Source organism: Diceros bicornis, chromosome 17, assembly GCF_020826845.1.
Source record: "Diceros bicornis minor isolate mBicDic1 chromosome 17, mDicBic1.mat.cur, whole genome shotgun sequence".
Taxonomy (NCBI): domain Eukaryota; kingdom Metazoa; phylum Chordata; class Mammalia; order Perissodactyla; family Rhinocerotidae; genus Diceros; species Diceros bicornis.
Genome location: NC_080756.1, coordinates 24,756,352 through 24,779,143, shown reverse-complemented (window position 1 = coordinate 24,779,143; position 22,792 = coordinate 24,756,352). Strand labels below are relative to the sequence as shown.

At 35.7% G+C, this 22,792-nt stretch overlaps 1 protein-coding gene across 4 annotated transcripts in view; it reads right to left on the bottom strand.

The window, feature by feature from the left end:
* Positions 1-2,842: 2,842 nt before the first annotated feature.
* The window catches only part of NELL2 (neural EGFL like 2), a 349,420-nt gene continuing 329,470 nt past the window's right edge, over positions 2,843-22,792 (bottom strand). For all 4 annotated transcript variants that reach the window (XM_058558457.1, XM_058558453.1, XM_058558456.1 and 1 more), the window contains exons 18-21: positions 15,664-15,857; positions 14,315-14,491; positions 12,607-12,831; positions 2,843-3,560 (exon numbers count right to left, since the gene is read on the bottom strand). In XM_058558457.1, coding sequence (XP_058414440.1) covers positions 3,510-3,560; positions 12,607-12,831; positions 14,315-14,491; positions 15,664-15,857 — 647 coding nt within the window. In that variant the 3' untranslated portion in view covers positions 2,843-3,509. The remainder of the gene's footprint in view (positions 3,561-12,606; positions 12,832-14,314; positions 14,492-15,663; positions 15,858-22,792) is intronic.

Here is a 22,792-nt window from a genome sequence, read left to right as displayed (position 1 = left end):
GTGGACTGAAGCTTAGTTTTTATTCAGTACATGTAGCCTCAGCTTTGTTCAACTGAATAACTTCTGCTACTCCAATACTCAGAGTATTGATTGCTGTTTTAGAGCTTTGATATAGCGTTCATTTTTTTTTTTTTTTTTGGCGAGGAAGATTAGCCCCAAACTAATGTCTGTTGCTAATCCTCCTCTTTTTGCTGAGGAGGATTGGCCCTGGGCTAACATCCGTGCCCATCTTCCTCTACTCTATATGTGGGATGCCTGCCACAGGTTGGTTTGATAAGCGGTGCGTAGGTCTGCACCTGGGATCCCATCCTGCGAACCCCAGGCCAGCAAAGCGAAGCTCACGAACCCAACCACTACACCAACAGGCCGGCCCCTATACTGTTCACTTTTTAAAGGCAATTATAGGGTGTCTCAACTTTGGCCATAGATAACCAAGTTATGGGGAGGATGAAAGGAGTTCCATGATATTGCAGTACAATTGAACAAACCTTTATCAGCATACAAGGCAAAGGGAAAAAGCACCTATGGTAGTCTTCTGAAAAGGGAGATAGATAAATGATACCATACGTTAATTACCAAAGAATCATATTTAAATATTCTTGTGCTTTTTTTTTCAGAAAAGGGAAAATAAAGGAAATGTAATAAAGACTATTTTCACCAAGGGCGGCTGTTAAAAGAGCCAAGTACCCCTAAATTAAATTCATGCTTCTTACTTCTCACTTTCCCATAATGTTGACATAACTCAACCATGGCATTTTGCCCATTATCTCCAGAGTAAGAAATAGGGCAGTCAACACTTCTTCACGTAACAAAGTTCTTAAGAAGCAATTGATTACTGCTTGCTGGGGTAAACAGTAATTCTCCCGGGGATCTATTATTTATGAGATAAACCTTGAAGGGGAAAATTCAATCTGAACACATTCATTGCTTTAATGGTTCTTGGAAGAACATAATCTTATTTTTCCCTCTTGTCTTTTCAGTGTTATAAGAGTTTTCTTTCATTCAGCAGTCTATAGAAAGCAGGAGTCTGCAAACCACCAAAATGCTCAGAGCCCTACAAAGACTTAAAGCGGATTGGGAATACACAATTCTACCCTCGTTTCTTCTTTCAAAAGGCATAAAATATCTAAATAATGAATGTATATGAGCATATGGATGGAGATTGTGAGGGTGTGTATGTATAAACACACATGCACACACTATTTTGTACTCTCCTCATAAAAGCAAATAAAATATTTTTCTTTCAGGAATATTTAATATGAAATCCAAAACCTATATAAGGAAAAAAAAAAAATCACAGGGAAAAAACTTCAAATTAATACCCCTTTAGAGACTACATTGCTGTTTACAACAGTAAATAATAGCTGATAAAAATAAATGTGATGCTCTGTTGAAATTTTAAATTAAATAATAAGATGGTAGAAAATATCATTTATAATAAATCCAGGAAATGTACAGAGATACTCGAATTCACACATTCAATAAATATTATACATGTCAAAGTATTAAGACATTTATAAATTATCCTTCAGCTCAGCTCGTTAGGTTGTTTCCATAGCAATGGTGAAGGGATAGTGAGAACGCACTTAGCCATTTCTGTTGCTTGTGGTGGTCATACCCTGTCCATTTCCTTTTTTTTTCTTTAGGGAAAACAGTCTCTGTGCAACTAAAATATAATTTGATAATATTTGTATTTCCTTTTCACCATAATGCAAAACATGAATAGGGCAATACTGGATTAACTACCTTTAGTGGGCATCAACCTGTTTACTTTTTTCCTCCTGAGATTCTCGTGCATCAAGAAATTTAGCATTTAATGTCATAATCCCGCCTAACATTGGGATTCTTTAACTTTTTATGTCAAAATGTGAAGGACCAGGAGTCAGCCCGGTGGGGTAGTGGTTGGGTTCACAAGCTCTGTTTCAGTGGCTGGGGGTCCGTGGGTTTGGATCCCGGGTGCGGACTGACGTGCTGCTTGTTGAGCCATGCTGTGGTGGTGTCCCATATAAAGTAGAGGAAGATGGACATGGATGTTAGCCCACGGCCAATCTTCCTCAGCAAAAAGAGGAGGATTGGCAACAGATGTTAGCTCAGGACTAATCTTCCTCACCAAAAAAAAAAAAAAAAACCACCAAAGTGAAGGACGAGTTCTTGAAGACATTCCCAACCCTCACATACTCCCTCCCTCCTTATGTGTGTCAGTTAGAGTTCTGGCAGGAAACGGATAGAACACACGAGCTGGCTCATTAAAGGGAGTTTAACAAAGAAACCATTTATAAAGATGTGACAGGAAATAGGGAAACCAACAAGAAATGGAGCAGGTACCTCCCGAGGACAAAACAGCCAGAGTTGTTACCATCTCTAAGCCAGAAGAAGCAAATAGAAGAGGGAGTTATTGGAACCTAGAGAGGATAGCTGAACAGAGAGGGCCACCTGTCAGGAGATGTAGCCTTCAGTAAGGTGACACAGCCAATCATGGTAATAACCCGGCAAGAAGGGAGCCAGCAGAAAAAATACCCAAACTTTATCTCCTTCTGATATCCTGTCAGTGGTCCCCACTGGTCAAACCAAACGAGAATCCAGAGGATAAGAGAACCCATTAATATGGTTTATATAGGTCAGTCCCCAGGATATAGAGCAGCATAGAAAAGGTGACTGGGAGGATCTAGAGAGGCAGAATGAAGGTATCCATCACACTCCCACTTAGGCATATAATTTAGTGAAAAATCAACTTTTAATTTGGAAATAGCATGGTGGGAGTTTCTCATCAGCAGAACTAGAAAGCAATTTATATGTTGAAGCCTCTGTGAGAAAAAGGAACACATTAAACACAACACTCAGACATGTTATAAGGTAAGAGAAATATTTATTTAATTTTGCACAAGAACGAGCTTATACCGAACAAATTCAACCAAATAATATGAAGTCCAGTAAAACAAGGAAATAGGGATGACTTTTCCTGTTAGAAAATATTAAGTAACCATGCCTGTGCATTATTTTTATCATTACAATAACTTGTTTCAGATTTCTTTTCAGAGTGTATACTGTACATAACATGTTATAGCTTCTCTGCTTTGCTTCTGAAAATATAATTCATTCACTGCCTTACATTTTATTTTTTTGCAGTGAGGAACCTAACTGATTCATGAAGATTCTGATCTAGACAAAAATTTTCTGCACCAGTGAAGCTAGAGGCTTTCAAAGCTCCGATGGGCTCAGGCTTTATATCCAGGAGTCATGATGTTATGGTGTATATTCCACACCTCTTCGTCTACATGGTGACGTCAGACACAGTAGAGGCAGAATTTTGGTCTAGTTTTGCCCCAAGAATTTTCCTTTTGTGATTTTCTCAAGCTCCACAAATTTCATAATTGAAAGTTCATTCAGCTATTAACAAAGCTGCACTTAGCTGCCCACAAATCATCCACTTTAAGTTTTAATTTTTTTTTTTTGGTCTTTTTAATGAAAGAACATTCTTTAAACAGAAATCTCCCGTGAGACAGTTAACTTCACAGTTCCTGAAGGCACTGTGGATCCACTGAGCAACAGATGTGGCCATTCTAGAGAAAAAAGAGGAAAGAAAAGCATGGTATAAATTTTTAAGCCATTAGTAAATATTCATGCTTATTGATTGGTACACATAAACATAACTGTATGATTATTTATTATTATTTATTATTTGTTATTTATGCACCCCAGAAAGTTCAATGGCCCAATCACTTTTCAAGTCTCTACTATTGCAGAACCAATTATGCCCAGTTATTTGTGGCAAATCCTAGGCTAGCTTTATTTACCCCATGGCATCCTCTTAGATCACATTTTTTCTTTTACGTATTTATTCATAAAATAGGTATTGCATATATTAAGCCCTAGATATATTGACGAATAAGGCAGACATGGTCACTACCCTCGTAGGGCAGGGCTTACAATTTTTGGGGGGAGACAACTAATAAATATCAAGCAAACATACAATCAAAAATTGTAAAAAGTGCTAGAAAAAAAACAACTAGGTGGTGTCATGAGATTAAGAAAGCCTGGCTATTTAGATTGGGTGGCCAGAGCAGACTTTTCTGTAGAAATGATATTTAAACTGAGACCTCAAGACAGCTATACAAAAGGTGGGCCAAAACACAAGGAATAGAATGAACAAAGATTTTGAAGTGAAGAGTTCTGCATAGTTAAGAAAATAAAGAAGGTCTGGATGAGAATTTTAAGTTGGTGAAGAAAACAGTGTAGAGATGAAGTAGGAAAAATAGGCAGGGAAGGGCCAGATATGCACAATTAGTTTTTATAAAAAAATACCAACATAATATAGTATACTACAAAAAAGAAAAAATTTCCATATCTTATTTTTTTGATTCCTTGCACTCTTACTTTCTTCAACCAGCTAACTAATAAGAATGATAATGTTAATACCATTACTGCAATCATAAGATGATAATATCTTTCCACTGCTTGAGTGCATACTTTATGTCAGACACTCTGCCAGGCACTTTAAACACATTATCTAATTTCAAGCTCACCGCATTCCCAGTAGGATCACTATTAATAGTCATACTTGTTAGATTCAGAAACTGAAGATGAGAAAGCTTAAATATGTCCAAAATCACAGCTAATAAATGGTACAGCTGGGATTAAAATTCAGGTTAGTCTGACTCTAAAACTCATCCTCTACTCGATATTTTCTCTCAGATAATTGACTTTAGATGATTGAAAATGTATTATACTTTATTATGATAAAATCAGAAGTGTCTGTTCGTATAAGATGAAACTTAAAGAAAAAAAGATTTTGATACTTTAGCCTTTGTTGAAGCACACGAAATGAGGGAAAAGCCAGTCTATATCCAAGAAGAATATCATCAGTTTAGCCTAATCCTCTTCCTTTCTAAACTGTTATTCAGCAGAGTTTTTATTCTGACAGCCAGAGAGAGTCGCAACCATCTTTTGGATCTCTAGTGGCATTTTAAAGCTTTATCATCATGCTCAGAGGCAGAGGTTTTCTGATCATAAACTGGTTACATGGTTTTTCCCAATCCATTGACCCAATGAAGTGAGGGGTGTACCAGTTCCTCAGAGTGTCAGTTCCTCTAACTGTATGGTTTTTGAGCAGAAAGAGAGTTAGGAAATTTCTGCAGCCTTCTGCCTTTGAGTATGTGAAACTATCATTAGAACCCTATGGGGAAAAAAAAATCACTAGTGTAGTTCCCCTGAGTATGTTTTAGGAAGAGACTGTATATTTTCCAAAATCTTACAGGAGCATTTTTCTTTATTCCATATCAATATGTTTAGCTATAACAAGATAAATGTTCTACAAACCATATCATTGAAAGCTCCTCAATTAGGGAAACATATTTCATACATGAAATGTTACTAAAATATCCCATTGGCGTTCCAGTTTCTGTGATGGCATATATAAGACTAAGCCTTCTACAGATAAATATAAAGTCTGGACAAAATATAAAAATAACTATTTGAAAGCAATGGATAGTGATCAAAAGCAGACAGATAATGGAGGGCTTTCCATCTGTGAAAGAGTGGAAATGTACTGTGTGAGATTCATTTTTACTTGCAATTGCCCCTTAGGGTGTTCCCTAGTCTGTGCAGCTTAGGATAACTACAACTCAAGCAGAAAGCCACAATCTGATAGGCCCCAGATGTCAGAGGACAACTTTTAGGGCTGTCAGAGTGGCTGGAAATTCAGAAGAAAATATCTAGAAAGGAGGGAGTGAATCAGCATATAAACTCCCCTCAAATCCTTGGCTGGTCTTTGAATTGCAAAGGAGACTCTAAAAAGACAATCAGAGAGTCACAGCTTGAAGGCTGAAAGATCTGAGCAGAAATTTCAGATGATGTGGGTAGCACTGTTTAAAATCTGTGTCCTGTCAAGTTGGAAAGGATTGATAAAAAATTCAGGCTTTCCATTGAAAGCCCAAAACAGCCATGATTAGGAGTAAAACAATGTCTCAAGAAATAAGAGATTCATCCTAGAACTAAGGGTAAATCTGGAATAGATCCACTTAACCAGTTGTAAAGCCAAGCCTTCTTAAGTGCAAGGTGATTGGCCAGTAATTTGCAACCTGCTAGAACAAAAATAATTAGTCTTCAGAGGAAGCTAATAGAATGTAGGGTCCATACCATATATCATCCATGATATCCAATAAACCATAAACATTATTAGACACGTGAAGAAAAACAGGAAAAGGTGACCTCTAATCAAAAGAAAAAGTAGTGAATAGAAATGACTCAAAGATAATCCAGATAGTGTAATTAGCAGATGAAGAGTAGAAAGTACCTATAATAAATATGTTCAAAGATGTAAAAAAAAGATGGTCATAATGAACGAAAAAAAAAAAGGTGGTAAATCTCAACATAGAAATGAAACTATAAACAGAATTAAGTGGAAATTCTGGAAATGGAAAGTGCAATATTTGAAAGGAAAAATTCACTGGATGCAGCAGATTAGAGATGGCAGAAGAAACAGTCAGTAAATTTGAAGACAAAACAATAGAAATTATCCAATCTTCAAAACAAAGAGAAAAAGACTGAAATACAAATAGAGCCTCAGTGACCTTCAGGATAATATTAAACCATATAACATATGTATAATTGGGAGTCCCAAAAGAATAGGAGTCAGAAAATGTAGCAGACAAAATATTTGAAGAAACAATGGCCAAGTTTTTCTCAAATTTGGTAAAAAAGCATCAACTTAGATATTCAAAAAGCCCAGAAAACACCAAAGAGAATAAAGACCAAAAAAAAAAAAGAAATCACACCTAAGTGCATCAATTTCTAAAACTAAAGATAGAGAGAAAATCACGAAAGAAGACCTGGGGGAAAAAAGACATATCACATACAGGGGAACAAAAATACAAATGATAGTTGAATCCTCATCAGAAACAATGGAGACTAGAAAACAACAGAGTACCACCTTTACAGTGCTAGGAACAAGTCTGTCAGTCCTGAATTCTACATTTAGTAAAAATATCCTTCAAAAATGAAGACATTTTCAGATAAATATAAGTTGATAGAATTTGTTATCAGTAGATCTGCAATATGGAAAATGCTGAAGAAAGTTATTCAAGGTGAAGGGGAATGACACCAGATGGAGACTCAAATTTGTGAGAAGAAATGAAGAGCACCAGAAATGGTAAATATGTGGATAAGCATAAAATATAGCATTTTTTCTTCCCTCAATTTCCTTAAAAGATATTTGATTAAAGCAAAAATAATAATATGGAATTTTAGGGTTTTAGCACACATAGTTATAAAATATATGATTATTATAGCTCAAAGCCTAGGGGGATGGAATTATATTATTCCAAAGTTCTTACATTCTATACGAACTAGTATAATATTAAATCTTATTATACTATATTAAATTAATGATCTATATTGTAATCCTTAGACCAACAACTAAAATAATAATATAAAGAGCAACAGTCAAAAATCCAAAAGAACAATTAAAATTGAAAAATATAAAAAATGTTGATAAACAAAAAGAAGGAAGGAATGGATGAAGAGAAGTATCAAAAATAGATGGGACAAATAGAAAACAAATGGCAAAAAAGTAACCCTAAATCCACCAGTGCCAAAAGTTACATTAAATGTAAATAGACTAAATAATTAAAAGACAGAGATTGTCACCCTAGATAAAAAAGTGAGAACTAATTATACATTATCTATAAAAAATACATTTTAAATATAAAATCATAGATGGGTTTAAAGTGGATGAATCAAAACATATACTGTGTGGTTAAATGAATACCAGACAAAATTGACTTCAAGTCTACAAGCCTTGCTAGAGATAAGGAGGGACATTACATAATGATAAAATGATTAATTTACTAGAAGACACAAAAGACTATATACTAAATAATTCCATTTTTATGAAATTTTAAAATAGGCAAAATAAATCTATCATAATGAAATCGAATTTAGGCTTCCTATGGGAAGTAGGTATTGCCTGGAAGGGGACACAAAGGTACTCACTAGAGTGTTGGAAATATTCTATATTTTGATTTATTAAACTCACTAAATTATACACATAACTATGCATTTCATTGTAATAAATATTACCTTGATAAAAACTAAAATAAAAGATGATCCACTGAAACTTATTCTGACTACTAGGAATAGTAACTACCTACTGTTATAACTAACTATAAAAACTAATTATTTTTACATAGTTACAAAGTAAGTTTCCTTAACACTCTGCTATTTACGGCTATATTTATTGTTAAAGAAGTTATGTCACTCTTTTCATGCTAACTCTAAAAATCAAGATTAGAAGACAGTCAACTTTTAATTTTCAGCAATATATTTATATGTAACATATATAATGTATACTAGATTTTACTATTATTTACATTTAATATATTTATTTAGTACTTAATAATTTACTGTTATATATTATTAACATATTAATATGTCTATAAATTATATAGATTATAGGTATGTATATATGTATATATAATATATATAGAATTTATTTTCATATTCCTTTATTTTCAAACATCTTGCAAAGTGCATAAGTAATCACACATCACATTTTTATCTTAATTTTTATAAGTATTGTTAATACTTCAATGGCTGAACAACATAATCATATAATATAATTATATATAACATATAATTATAATATGATATATTGTATCATATAGAGCTACTATTATTTATTTAACCATTTTTCTATTGTTGGACATTTTGGTTTCTTCCTTGATTCTGCATGACAAATAATGTTGAGGTGAATATAGTCATGCATATAGCTTGTGGCAGGATTCTCAGACCTGGGATTAATAGGACAAAAGATATTTGTGTGGGGATAGGGAGTGGGCAAGGAGGCGTCTGTGTGGCCGTTGATACGTATTTTTCAATGTCACTACCAGTGTATAAAAATTACAATTCCAGCACATCTCTATCAGCATTGGAAATTATTGTGAAATATTTTTCACAATAGCATGGGAAAATAATGATCCATTATGTTTACATTTAAGTTTCAATAATTTAAAAGTTGAATAATTTCTTCTTTTTTAATAGCTCTACTTTTTTAGTGAATTGTTTATTCATCCTTTGCTGATTTATTTATGAGAATATGTGTTTTTTTAATTAATTTTTGTATGTTTTTAGTCTAATAAAGAAATCGTATCTGCTAAAAATATTTTTCCAATCTCTAGTTGTGACTTTTTACTTTGCTAATTTTGTTTATTTATAGAGGCTCTAAATTTTCTTTGAGATAAATCACTTTCAAGTCAGAAAAGGCATCTCCCTTCTAGAATTTTGATAAATATTTGATTACATTTTTTGTTTTGATTTATTTTTAATATCTAACAATTTTTCCATGTTGAATTTGTTTTGATATATAATAGTATATAAATACATAAATTACTTCCCTCAAATTGCTGTCTTGTCATTCCAATATATTTATAGAATAATCCTTTATTCCTTTATTGATTTGCAAAGCTCTCCTGATTATATATTAATGTCTTCATTATTATGTTGCCAATTTACAAGGTATTTGTTTCCACAGATAGATCTAATTATGTATCCTAATGTTAGTCCAAAGGTCTGCTTTCAAAACTTTAACTTTGCTGTTTCTGATAGATGAAGGCCACATTTAGGAAGTTAGGAGCTTCATCCTTATAAAATTCTAATTTTTTCCATACTGCAGTTATTTCAGTATTACATGTAGAGACTCCCCAGGAGTTAAAAGTGGCTCTCTGGTTTCCAGTTTCCAAAGTGTCCTGCTCAGTGATTATTTACTAAAGGAAATGACCCTCTAATCCCTGCTCCCTCCTTATTTCTCAACTGGATAACTCTCTCTCTATTGTTTGGAGCTCAAAGCATAATTGCCTGAAAGCACTGACCCATCATAAGGGTGCGTCATCTCTATTAGATTTAGGAAAGGCAACCTTCGTAATTCATTTTTGACTCAACAATTTACCTTCTGAGTGGAGGAGACATTTTTTTTTAACCTAAGCAAACTGAATTTGAAGACATCTTTAGAAAGGGAAGGGAAAATCTTACCCTGTTTCACCCAGCTAAGTCCTAATTCCTCAGATCTCATCTCCACTGTCACTTCCTCAGGAAGTAACTGATTCACAGTTGTACAGTCTCTTAGCACAGTGCACCTTTCCTTCAGAGCATCCACCATGGTTTGTAAAGTTGTCTTTATCTGTTTCCCAACTTAATGTCTATTTACTCCATTACCAACAATAACAACAGCCAACATTTATTGAGTGCTTACCCTGAATGTGCATGAAATGTGTAGGAAACTTTTTGTATGGATATTCTCACTTAATTCTTATAGAAACCCTTTCAAGTAGGTACTAAAATTATTCCCAGGTACTTCCATTTTTCAAGTGAGCTAACTGAGACACAGAGAGATTAATGAATGTCCCTTGAGGTCACATGGCTAGTGTGGTTGAACAGGCTTTGAATCCAGTTAGCCTGATTCCAGATGCCACATCTTCACCTCCAGAACAGTGCTGTCCCATAGAACATTCTGTGATGACAGAAATGTTCTCTATACGTGCTGTCTAATATAGCCGCTAGCCACACGTGGCTATGGAGCAATTGAAATGTGGCTAATGTGACTGAGGAATTGAATTTTAAATTTTTATTTAATTTTAATTAATTTAAATAGCCACACGTGGCTACTGACTACCAATTCAGACAGCGTAGCTCTAGACAATAAGCTGCTAGGCAATAATTTCCAGGCACTTTATTGTGTCTGTTTTTGCTTATCATTATACCCCTGGTACTAGCACAACACCCCACACAACTTGTATTTATTGACCAAAACAAATAATTCAGAGTGGGTAGAGATAATAAGCAAAAACAGTGCTCTGAAAGCACCAAATTGTGAAAAATGCTCACCTCCAGTGCAATATCTGGAGTCTGTTTTGCATAAATTTTATTTTTAAAATAACACAAAATAAACATAATAAAAATGAGTAGCTGAGATAAATTTGGTAAAATTGAGCATATTCTTATAACTCATATTTAATAAGAAGGGAAAAGGGAGACAGTATCAAACAGCAACTTCTGAGAATCTGCACTTATCTGACAAGAAATGAATTTAATGCCAAAATACACTTTCTGGAATACATTCCTACCACGAGTCAAAAAATCCTGGTAGTTATTTATGAGGCAGTGAATGACAAGCTCATTCATGCTCTTTACTCCAGAAAATATTCTAATGTTTTTCTGCCTATTACTGAATGTATTTTTCTTATTGGAAATATCTATCTGAGCCATATTTGGTGTGTTTTTCATTCCATCATCTGGTATATATTTTTGTTGTCACTGCTCAAACAACAATCTAACAGATTTAAGAGTGTAAGGGAACTCAACTCTATCTGGTAATTAAACGTCAGAAAGTATTTCCCTGTTGGTCATTAATGCTGAAGCTTCTAGATATGCACTGTTAAGTGTACTCATATTAAACATATATTAAAGGAACATTGCATATACATTATTACTAGTAGTAACTTTCAAATTTGCTAACGCACTTTTGGAAAACAGTATTAAATGTTCACTCAAAAAGCTTTGCTTGATTGACAAATTGCATTGATTGAAATTTTGGTTTGAAATAGATAATAATAGTATCTCAAAGCTTAAAGCATTTTATATTTCTTTGTCCTGTTACATCAAGCCACTCTAGTAAGAATTTGTACTGAGTCTGAATTAAATTGCTCTATTGAAAAAAATTTTTTAAATGGAAAGGCTCACTTAAAAAACCAGAGCAGTTATAGATATCTGGCCATGTTATGCTGGGAAAAATATGACATTTTTGTATTCTTGTTGTTATTGTTAAACCTTCCAGATAATTCACCTAGTTTTACTGTTGATTCCAAAATTATGGCTATGAAGTACATTGACCACTAAACCAAATGTTTGTAGGAACAATAATCAAAGTAGAATGCTTTCAACTTTGTCACTGTCTATGACTCTATATACTCGGTCTACATTGTCTGTATTTTTGTTCTCATTGAATTAAAGGCTCAATGCTCTATTTTCCTACAAAAATAAGGAGAAAAATCTTTATAATGATTTTTCTCCAACTGTAGGAATAAAATATGGTAAACAACAGATCTTAAATTTTTCAACTCAATGTAACTGACCACAACAAACCAAGAAATATGCCCATTTTCGCCACATTGATTTTCACTTCAGAAAATGTAATAGATTTACTTCGTCAATATATCTTACAGACCTCATAAAAGGACCAGATAAAAATCAATAAAATAATATTGTCTTCTATCATGAAAGAAGAAACATGAAGTTTGGTGTTGTAGTTTTTTTTTAAAAGATGTGTACAGTTAGATACTTTAGGGCAATTTAAGAAGACTCTTTCTGTTCTGGTAATACAAACAACCTATCATTCTGGTTTCTGACCATGCACTTCCTTCTCCCTGAATGTGCTTCGGAGGATGCACATGAGTCAGCCTTGGCACTAATAAAGCTGAGTGGCACTCCTCCCATCTCTGTTTGAACAATAAATAGGAAAAGAAAAGGCTTCCCATTGGCCAGGTTAAACACATTAATATCTATGAGCCCCAGGTGCAGCTGGCCCAGTGCTCCCTACTGGAATTTAATGGTCTTTACCTTGCACTGGCACAGAGTACACTCAGTGCCATGTTTGATCCAAGAGGACCCAGTGAAGCGAACCACACTCATCTCATCCAGGCAAGTTTTGGTGATATCATTGCGGATGGTGTCGGCCTGGCAAGGGTCAGTAACACAGCGCGGGCAGCACTCATTCTCTGGAAGGACACTGAATTCACACTCCACCTCCGGGCATGGCAGGGGCCAACAGTCAACTTCCCCTTGCTGTAAGGAAAGCAGACATACAAGGGCAGAGGGAGAGGAAGGGAGGGCACGGAGGGAGGCAGGGTGGGTGGGAGCACAGTGTTTACGGAATACTCAGTTTATTTAACGGATATTTATACACAGACCTTCAAAGCCACGAATCTTGCACAGAATCTACAAGAACTCTATCCGAGTGATGAGACCTATACTGCAGCTGGATTTTAAAACAGTCTTCAAGAACAACAATAAACAAAAGCAAAAACTGTTTCTCTTTAAAAAATCAAATTTGCGTACCCCTATCTTTCCCATGACAAAGGAGGATTATTTTCTATGGAAGAGGTTTTTATTTAACTTTTTGCCTATGAGATGCTTTTTTCCATTCTTCTGATCTTTTTTCCCTACCTTCTCATTTATTCCCTTCTGCAAAAAGAAAGTTTCGTCCACTTACAAGAAAATAAACTGAAATATAAAGGGAATTTCAGAGTTTTTCTTTGTTCATTTATACGTTTCTCAGTGTAGGGACTTTGGGTAAAACAAAACAAAACAACTAGGACTGATTTTAGTCTTCTTTTTCCACATGAGAAAATCGTGTGAATTGGATCTTTCTAAAATTTAGTTCCCACCTGTTTCCTATTTTCTTCATAATTCTGAATCTCATGGTCTTGGAGATGAAAGCAGCCTTCAGGCACAGAAACTGACCTTGCTCTTTCAATTGATTTTTGGGTTGAAAGTATAAAAAGGAAGCAACAAAAAAGCATTGCCTTAAAAATATCCTCACACAAATAGAAACGAAACTAGCTATGACTTTAAAAGTAGCATCTGTGAAACTTTCTTCCATAAAGACATACAGACCAATTTTCCTTTTCATTTATATCACTAGAAAGAATCAAGAAATTTGGTCAAATGAAAAAAAGACTGGTGTTTTCTTTATCAAGTCTTTATTTCCTTTTTTACCTACTGTTTCCAGTAGAAGTTTCATAAATATATACAGATGTTCAATTCTAATACTGTAAGTATTTATTGCATATCCATATTATACATAAAACAGAGTGCCCAGCAGAACAGCATTGACAGTAACAATCTTCAGAAGGAAAAAAGTGTGTTTTTTTAAGTCTGAGCATGATTGATAGAAATGGATTAACAAAAGTTCTACTTGGAAAAAAAATGATTTGTTTTCATGAACGCCATTGTTCTGTTCATGATTGTCTCTAAGTAAACCTAAGCTAAATGGGATTGGGGAAGCTAGTAGAGTCTTTTCTTCTTTTGAGCTCTGGAAATACTCCTGAAACACATACACAACATGGTGTACCACATCTACCCTAGGAAATACCTTCTCAGCTCCTGATTGCATAACCATCATCTTGTTATCCTAATCAGCCTTACTTTTTCTAACTGCCAACACTATGGCCAGGTACTGAGTATTGGTGGATGGGGAGGGCAAGGTTGCTTTCCTATTTAGATTCTGGGCCTAAACTTTTCCTGTACTTCCTGTAGCTAAACTTACCAAGCAGCGGCACTGTTGGCAATTCTGGACCCAGGTGTCACCACTATTGTACAAGGTTTCCCCATTTTGATGGAGGCACTGACTGCTAAGCCTTGGGTCACATTCAGGGCAACAGAAAAGATCAACGGTGGGATTCTCACAGTCACAGACCATCCGTCGACACATTACAAATCCATTCTGTATGAGAAGGAAAAAAAGCAGTTACCAAAAGCCTCCATTTCTCAATATACTAACATCACATGTGTGTGTGTGTGTGTGTGTGTGTGTGTGTGTATACACACACACACATATATATATAAATCTCAGATGTTGATTTGGAAGTTGAAATAATTCACACATTTACCAATTTCATTGATTTTCTTTAAAGTTCCATTTTGTAGCTAACACACAGAAATTACCCAAGCTGGAAAACTTGCAATTTCCTTTCCACACACTACTCGACCAGAAAGAAATTTTCCAGAAATGACCAGTATAAAATGATAACCACTACATGGTCGTTATGTGTATATAAATGCATGTATGTATATATAATTATATACATACTTCGTTATTAGTGTAGTAATTTGAATGCTAACTAAAGTTTGGTTTTTGTGAGGGCATGTGTGTTTATATTTGGTAGCTGGTCAACAAGTTTTACATATTGTTAAGTTTATGGAATATTTCAGACCTTATGTTTTCATACAAACTGTTATCAATTTCTTTCATAATAGTTGAGCCCTTGGTACATAGTATTATTTATTTAACTACAATTTAAGTCTCTTATCAACTGGGTATATATTACAGAACATCTCTCTAAAACTGAAACATAGCCCAAACAGATATTTTTCACCATAGGCCATCGCATGTCCATTCTGGCTTCATTTATGCATTCATTCAAATATGATATTGTGACTATGGAGACATTAGCATAGTTAGCAATAAAATTTTATTAACATGTGAATAGATAAACACATTGTGGTATTTCCATACACTGGAACACGATCCAGAAATAAAAAGGAATCGGTTACCGATAGGTGTAATGAATATAAATGAATGTCAAAAACATAATGCTGAGAGAAAGAAGTCAGACAGAAGAGAATATGTACTATATGATTCCATTTACATGAGGCTCTAGAAAATACAAATCTCCTCTATAGTGACAAGAATAGTGTTTGCTTGGGGCAGGCGTGTGGGACTAACTATGAAAGGAGAGAGGCAACATTTTGGGTAGAAGACAATGTTCTGTTACATTAATTGTGATGGTGGATAAATGGATGTGTGCATTTGTCGAAGCTCATCAAGCTGTCCACTTGAAATACATGCAAATTACACCTCAATAAAAATGACTAAAATTTTTAATTTATACCAACCTGACACGAGCACACAGAGCACCGGTCATTTTCCAACACCCAAATCTGACCGTTGTGCTTGATTTTTCCATCATGGATGCAGTCCCCTGTGCAGTTCTTTCCATGAGGACATCGGCAATCATATCCACCATCCAAGTTAAAGCAAATGGTGTCATTGGCACAGCTGTGCCTCCCGGTCCCACACTCATCGATATCTACAGCCAAGAAAAGGCAGCAGGCAGTGTGCTTAGAATACGCTCAGTTTCAAACAATTGCAATCAGGCAAGTTGTCTCCTGACATAAAGCATTCAACTGCAAATTAATTTTCATCTTACTGGCAAGTATTTCCTATTAAATGCTGACTCAAGCAATGTTAATGATCTAGAGATTTCACGGGAAAATATTATCATGCTTGATTTCAAACACCAGATTAACTTTGGCTAGATTTTCAACTTTTATATCTCTGTAAATACCATTAGGCTTTATGAAACACTTATATTTTTTGAATGTAAGAATAGGACTCAATTTATCAAACAAAAACAGTTTGGCAGTGGAAATTCTAAAAGCGCCTATGGTTTCTTATTGGGGAAATCATCCTCAACATTAAAATAGTGCTTAGAGAAAATCCTTTCTTAGTGGGAGATGAAATGTCATGGAGCCCCTGAGGCATTTTATTCAATTTCAAGCCCTAGTATCACAGCCATGTCACCATGTGTAAGCTCCTTCCGGTGTTCTGCCCAGGTGTTCTTCCCTTACAGTACGGGCATGTTCACACTATCCTTACACCCTGGCCCTCACCCACGGAAGGGCAAGTGACCATCAGCAATTACCATTTCTCTCACAAAGAATCTCCCACTTCTTAACTTTTCCATTTCAGATTATCGTTTTGTCTCCTGCCTGACTCAACTGACAACTGCCCATTCTTCACCCGACCTCACCTACCCCATGGCAATCACAGCCTAAAGCATTTTCATATAGATGAAAACCAAACATATCTTGACCCAGATCAGGTCCATAAGAAGATACATGATTCATCTTATTTATCCCTATCATTTAAAGGTCACAAGCCAAAATATATTTCAGGGATATTGTATGAGTGGCAGTAAGCAGTTATTTCCCATTTCATCTGTTTCCTCTGAGTAAAAGTCATGAAAGAAAGAATTAAATCACAGCAAGAAAAGTGGGTTAGAGAGAAGAGAGACATATAGCTTTTAACTAGGGGAACTGGACACCGATTTTTCTTGAAAATTTTAAAGATAGAGTTTAGTAAGTATCTTTCTTAAATGGTTTGATTTCAACATTATTGGAGACATGGACTAGTCAAGATTATATTTTAGCCATATTTCAACTCTTAAATACTTAAGTTTCGTCACATATGCATTCCTGAAAATAGGCCACATGATATATTTCTATTTACCTTGATTTTTATTAGTTCTCATCTCAACAAAACCAATGGATTGAGACGATGGCTGAAGAGATTTTTATTATAACTACAGTGAACTTTATTATACTTGATTTGTCAAGGATGATACTGTTTATAATTATAGACTATGATTAAAAGAACTGTTAGCCAGCATATATATTTTAGAATTTTTAAAAAGTACATTGGTTAATATATTTTTTTCAGATCAGAGAAAATTTTCTCTTGGTAATGGAAATGAAATTTTATAATGTAGTTCTATATTTGTTTAATTCAGAATAATAAGGTATATTTGATGAGTTGATCTTTGTCTCCCATTAAATATTCTTATAATTAGGAACCATAGTAAGCAGGAAAACCATTAACCATAGTTACTTGGTCTCTTGGACCACAAACTCTACAAATGCCTCTTACTACATAACCCTTTAAATATCCACTATAAAGACATTATTCCATTAATGGCAATGGCTGGATTTCTACAATCATTTCATTTTGCCTGACATTTAAAATAAAAGCTCTGCTATTAGGTAATGCGTTTTTTTTTCTTAAAGGCAGAGAGAGTCCTTGGATTTGCTGCAGAAGACACAGAAGAGAAGATGTCCTGGCACAAAAAGAATATGTGCTCTTAAGTAAAGTATATTTACAATAAAGAAATAGAGTAAAAATTTGGTCACAATAATGACTGGCATATACTCTTCACATCTGGAGAAATGTGTGGGCAGAAACATCGTAATGAACTAATTATTACCTTTTGCTATTCAATGGGATTTGAATTAATTTGAACTCCTCTTGCCTTTTTGCTTGTTATCTATACTGAGTTTCCCAATGCAGACACTATTCTTAATTGGATGGTAGTATATAATTTTGAAGTCATTTTTATGTATAGTTTTATTATAATGCAAAATTCCTAAATTAAATATACATAAAGGATGTATATTCTACTCTGAAAAACCTACTAAAGTATATAAAAATTCCAACTTTAAAAATATTGATGACTCCTTTAGTGAGCGATGGAAGAAATAATGTTGCTAAACCCAACGGTCAAGTCTCAGCTCTCATCCAATTTGATCTAACAGAAGCATTTGACACAGTTCCTTCCCTCTCCCTGATAAATTTTCTTTGGTTTCTTTCTATCACATTAGTAGCCCTTTCTGGATCTTTCTCCTGCCCACATTCACATTCTCCAGGTGTGGCAATTAAACTATGAATAAAATTGAGCCAAGCAAAGAGATGGTAAAGCACGTTCCAGTCAGAGGCAAGAGTGTGTCTGAAGGCCCAAAGTTTAGAGCTATCACGACGTGCTGGATGAACAGAAATGTTGACTTGAATGTTCAAGGAGAGCAGAGTAGGTAAATACACAGCTGAAGAGGTACTCAGGGACCACGTAAAGGTCATGTTAAGAAATTTGAACTTTACCATAAAATGTCATTTTCCGAAATTGCAAAAAAAAATCATAATCAGATATCCATTTTAGAAAGATTCCTTTGGATTTATTTTGGAAAAGGGACTTGAGTGGACCAGAACTTGAAGCCAGGAGATCAATTAATAGGCTGTTTCGGTAGTCCAGGGAAGAGATAGTCATATAACAATAGCAAACACTTATATAGTGGTTAGTATGTACCAGATTCTAAGTACTTTCACATAATGACTCATTTAATCCTCACAATAACCGTGGAAGGAACAATTATTATCCCCATTGTATAGATCAGGAAATTAAGGCATAGAAATGTTGCATAACTTTCCCAAGGTCACACAGCCAGTAAGGTATAGAGCCTAGATAGGAACCCAAGCAGTCAGGCCCCATGTCTGTGCTCTTAAGGACAATGCTGTACTGAATGGTAGCAGAGGGGATACATAAAAAGAAACAACGAAGACAGAATCTTCCAAGAAATAAACAATGAAGACAAAGCAACTTGTTGGCTTTGACGATTAGGGAGATGGAGGGGTCATGAACGATGTTTAGATTTCTGGCTTGGAAAATTCGGTTGACGATATTTACGGAAAAAAGAGCAAGATTTGCTGGAGAGTGGAAGTCAGTGGCAGGGATGAGGAAAGACATGAGTCAGTTTAGGACATGTTGAAGTACACTTTCCTCTGGTCTTCCAAGGAGAGCTGTCCAGTAAGTAGTTAGATATATGGGTCTGGAGTTCAGAAAATAGAACTGGGCTGAAATATAGATTTGGTAAAGATATACTTTCATCATTCCTTTTCTCAAAAACAGTCCTTCAGACTCAACTTCAAACTCCTTAGTAAGGCATTTAAGGCTCCTTTGCTTGCCCTCTCTTTCCCTAGCTCAACTTCCGAATAATCACATCATACTCGAAGTCCTAAAACAAGTGCTAGATACTCAAGCCTTTATTGTTCCCAAACAGGAAAAAATTTCTTTCTCTCTTTCCTTACAGTTCTGAATTTATATTTTCCTCAAGTACTTATCATTTTCAATCTTGTGGTTTTCTCCTCTATTAAGAAACTAACCACATTCTATTTTGTATGACAGCTGTTGTACATATTTTATTTCTTCTACAAGCACCTCAAGGTACCTGTGCACATATTCAGTAACTACTTGATGAGTTGATTTGGATTCATTTCATTTTTGTCCTTTTTCTTGATTTAGGTTAAGAATTTATAGCACTTGGCTTGAACCTAATACTCAAAAGATGCCATCCCATAAACATTATTTTTTTGGTCTTACAAGTTCAAAAAAACTCACCAAGCTTAAAGATAATCCAGAAATTAAAGCAATAAAGAAAAATGTGGGCATGGAAATAAAATATGCTTATGTGAAAAAAAAATACTGGGCTTTAATCTCAGAGGGAGACAAATTTTGGGGCACAGTAGAAATGATGAAACGGTCAAGGAAAATGGTACTCTGGCACATTACCTGGGGATTAAATGTCTACACCTCTGAGATAAATGGATGAGCATGTAATTTGTATGAATGCAGCTTATGAACATGTATGTTGTAGATTACACAACTGCAGCCTAAAAAGTAGTGAAACAGTGCACAGTTATGTATTCATGTCTTCAAGTATGAGTGTTATACTTCATAGTAATTGTAAACCCACTGCTACGGCTTTGCCCACTTTGAAATGCTTTTTTTCAGCAACAGGAAAATGGCACCTGTTCAGATACAATCATACTGTTAAAACTGCATCCTTCGGGCCGGCCACGTGGCTTAGCGGTTAAGTGCAAGCACTCTGCTACTGGTGGCTTGAGTTGGGATCCTGGGCGCGCACCGACGCACCGCTTCTCCGGCCATGCTGAGGCCGCGTCCCACATACAGCAACTAGAAGGATGTGCAACTATGACATACAACTGTCTACTGGGGCTTTGGGGGGGAAAAAATGGAGGAGGATTGGCAATAGATGTTAGCTCAGAGCCAGTCTTCCTCAGCAAAAAGAGGAGGATTAGCACGGATGTTAGCTCCAGGCTGACCTTCCTCACAAAAAAAAAAAAAAAAAAAAAAAATCTGCATCCTTCTAAATACTAATATTACAATTCTACAAATCCATGAAATTGCAGCAAATGGACAGTTGTTTAGAAGAAGCATTTTAGTCTTTTTTTTTTTTAATAACATAGGTGGGTTCTTTTAAAAGAATCCTTCAGAGCACATTGTCTTCTGAAAGAGTAGTAGATTTTTCTGATAATCACTATAAATTCTATTGGAAGATAATAGTAAAATCATCTTTCCAGAGTTGTTGTTTTTTTTTTAAATAAGATTTTCCACTGTTTCTGTGTTTATGGAATTTCCTTGAAAAGCCTTTTCTGCATAGGCATCTCATAGAATCCTTTACTTCTCTACCTTCATCGTTATCACATGTTATTTTAACGGCTGGTTTAATTTTCCTTGTTATTTTATGAATACTCATGAATGAACTAATTATGTTTTGTCAGTTTATGCTGATCACTACTAAACATATATTTACTTCTAAAATACTACATATCTACTATGTATCATACTATATATCTGCTTCTAACACAGGTTATGTTCCTAACATACTTCTGAGTAAAACATTATCTACCTGGTATCCATTTCAATCTTTTCCACTAGACAAACAAATATATCGTCTACTACGTGCCAAGCACTGTTCTAGGCATTAGTAGCTGACAAGCAAACAAAATCTACGACTCTCGAAGCTTACATTCTATAGCAGGTAACAAGGAAGCAAACAAATTTTTAATATACACAATCATTTCAGGAGAATTTCTGTGAAGAAAGTGAAGCAGGGAAGTGAACAGCGTCAGAGGTAGGATGCTATTTTAAATTGGGAGTCCAGGAGAAGGACTCCAGATTTTAGAGGAAATCTGAATTAAATAAAAGCAGCAGCATGCAATGGTCTGGGGGAAGGACATTTCAGACAAAAAGAAAAGCGCGTGAGAAGGGAACCAGTTGGTATATTTGAAAAATGAGAAGAAAGTACCTGTATCATGTAGGCCCTTGTAAACCACTGTTAGGGGTTGGATTTTTTTTTTTTTTTTTTTTTTGTGAGGAGATCAGCCCTGAGCTAACACCCGCCAATCCTCCTCTTTTTTTGCTGAGGAAGACGGCCCTGGGCTAACATCTGTGCCCATCTTCCTCCACTTTATATGGGACGCCGCCACAGCATGGCTTACCAAGCAGTGCGTCGGTGCGCGCCCGGGATCCGAACCAGCGAACCCCGGGCCGCCGCAGCGGAGCGCGCGCACTTAACCGCTTGCGCCACCGGGCCGGCCCCGGATTTTTTTTTTTTTAATAATTTTATTTATTTATTTCCCCAAAGCCCCAGTAGATAGTTGTATGTCATAGTTGCACATCCTTCTAGTTGCTATATGTGGGACGCGGCCTCAGCATGGCCGGAGAAGCGGTGCCTTGGTGCGCGCCCGGGATCCGAACCCAGGCCGCCAGCAGCGGAGCTCGTGCACTTAACCGCTAAGCCACAGGGCCGGCCCTAGGGGTTGGATTTTACTCTGAAGAGAGATGGAAAAGCTACAGGAGTTGGAACAGAGGAGTAAGATGTTCGGACTTCAGTTTTAGAAGGATCATTCTGGGTGCTATAGAAAAAGACTCTAGGGCAGTCAGGAGCAGAAGTAGGGAGACCAGTTTGGAGACTGCTGCAGTGGTCCAGACAAAAGATAATGATGGCTTAGACTGACATGGTAACAGTAGATATGGTGAGAGGTGGTCAGATTAGGAATATATTTTTAAAATTAAAATTATGAGACCTGTTGATGTATCAGATATGAAGTACGAAGAAGAGAAAGACATAAAACAATGACTCCAAGATGTTGGTCTGGGCAACTGTGTTTAGGGGCCTATAAGGATTTAGAATAAATCAAGAGTTCCATGTCAGTCCTTACGTCTGAGTTGTCTATAAGAAATTCAGGTTGAGATACCCAGTAGGCAACTAGATGTATGAATCTACAGCTAGGGAAAAGGTCTGAATTAGGAATATCTAGGTAGCATTTTAAACTAAGGAACTGGTGGATTTGGAGACTGAGAATGGATAGAAGACTGCCAAGGTCCCCAGGGTGCTTGAACATGTAGTCCTCTGGAGAGTGAAAGGAGAGGCCTGGAGGGTAAGAGAAAGCCAGGAGAAAGTAGTGTCCTCAAAGCTAAGTGAAGAAAGTTGTTTGGAGGAGAAGAAATGATCAACTGGTCAAATGCCTGAGTTGTCAAGCAAGGAGACAGTAATTGACCAGTGGATTTGGTAATTGTTAGTAAAAGATGGAAATTGTTACTAAGTTTGAAAG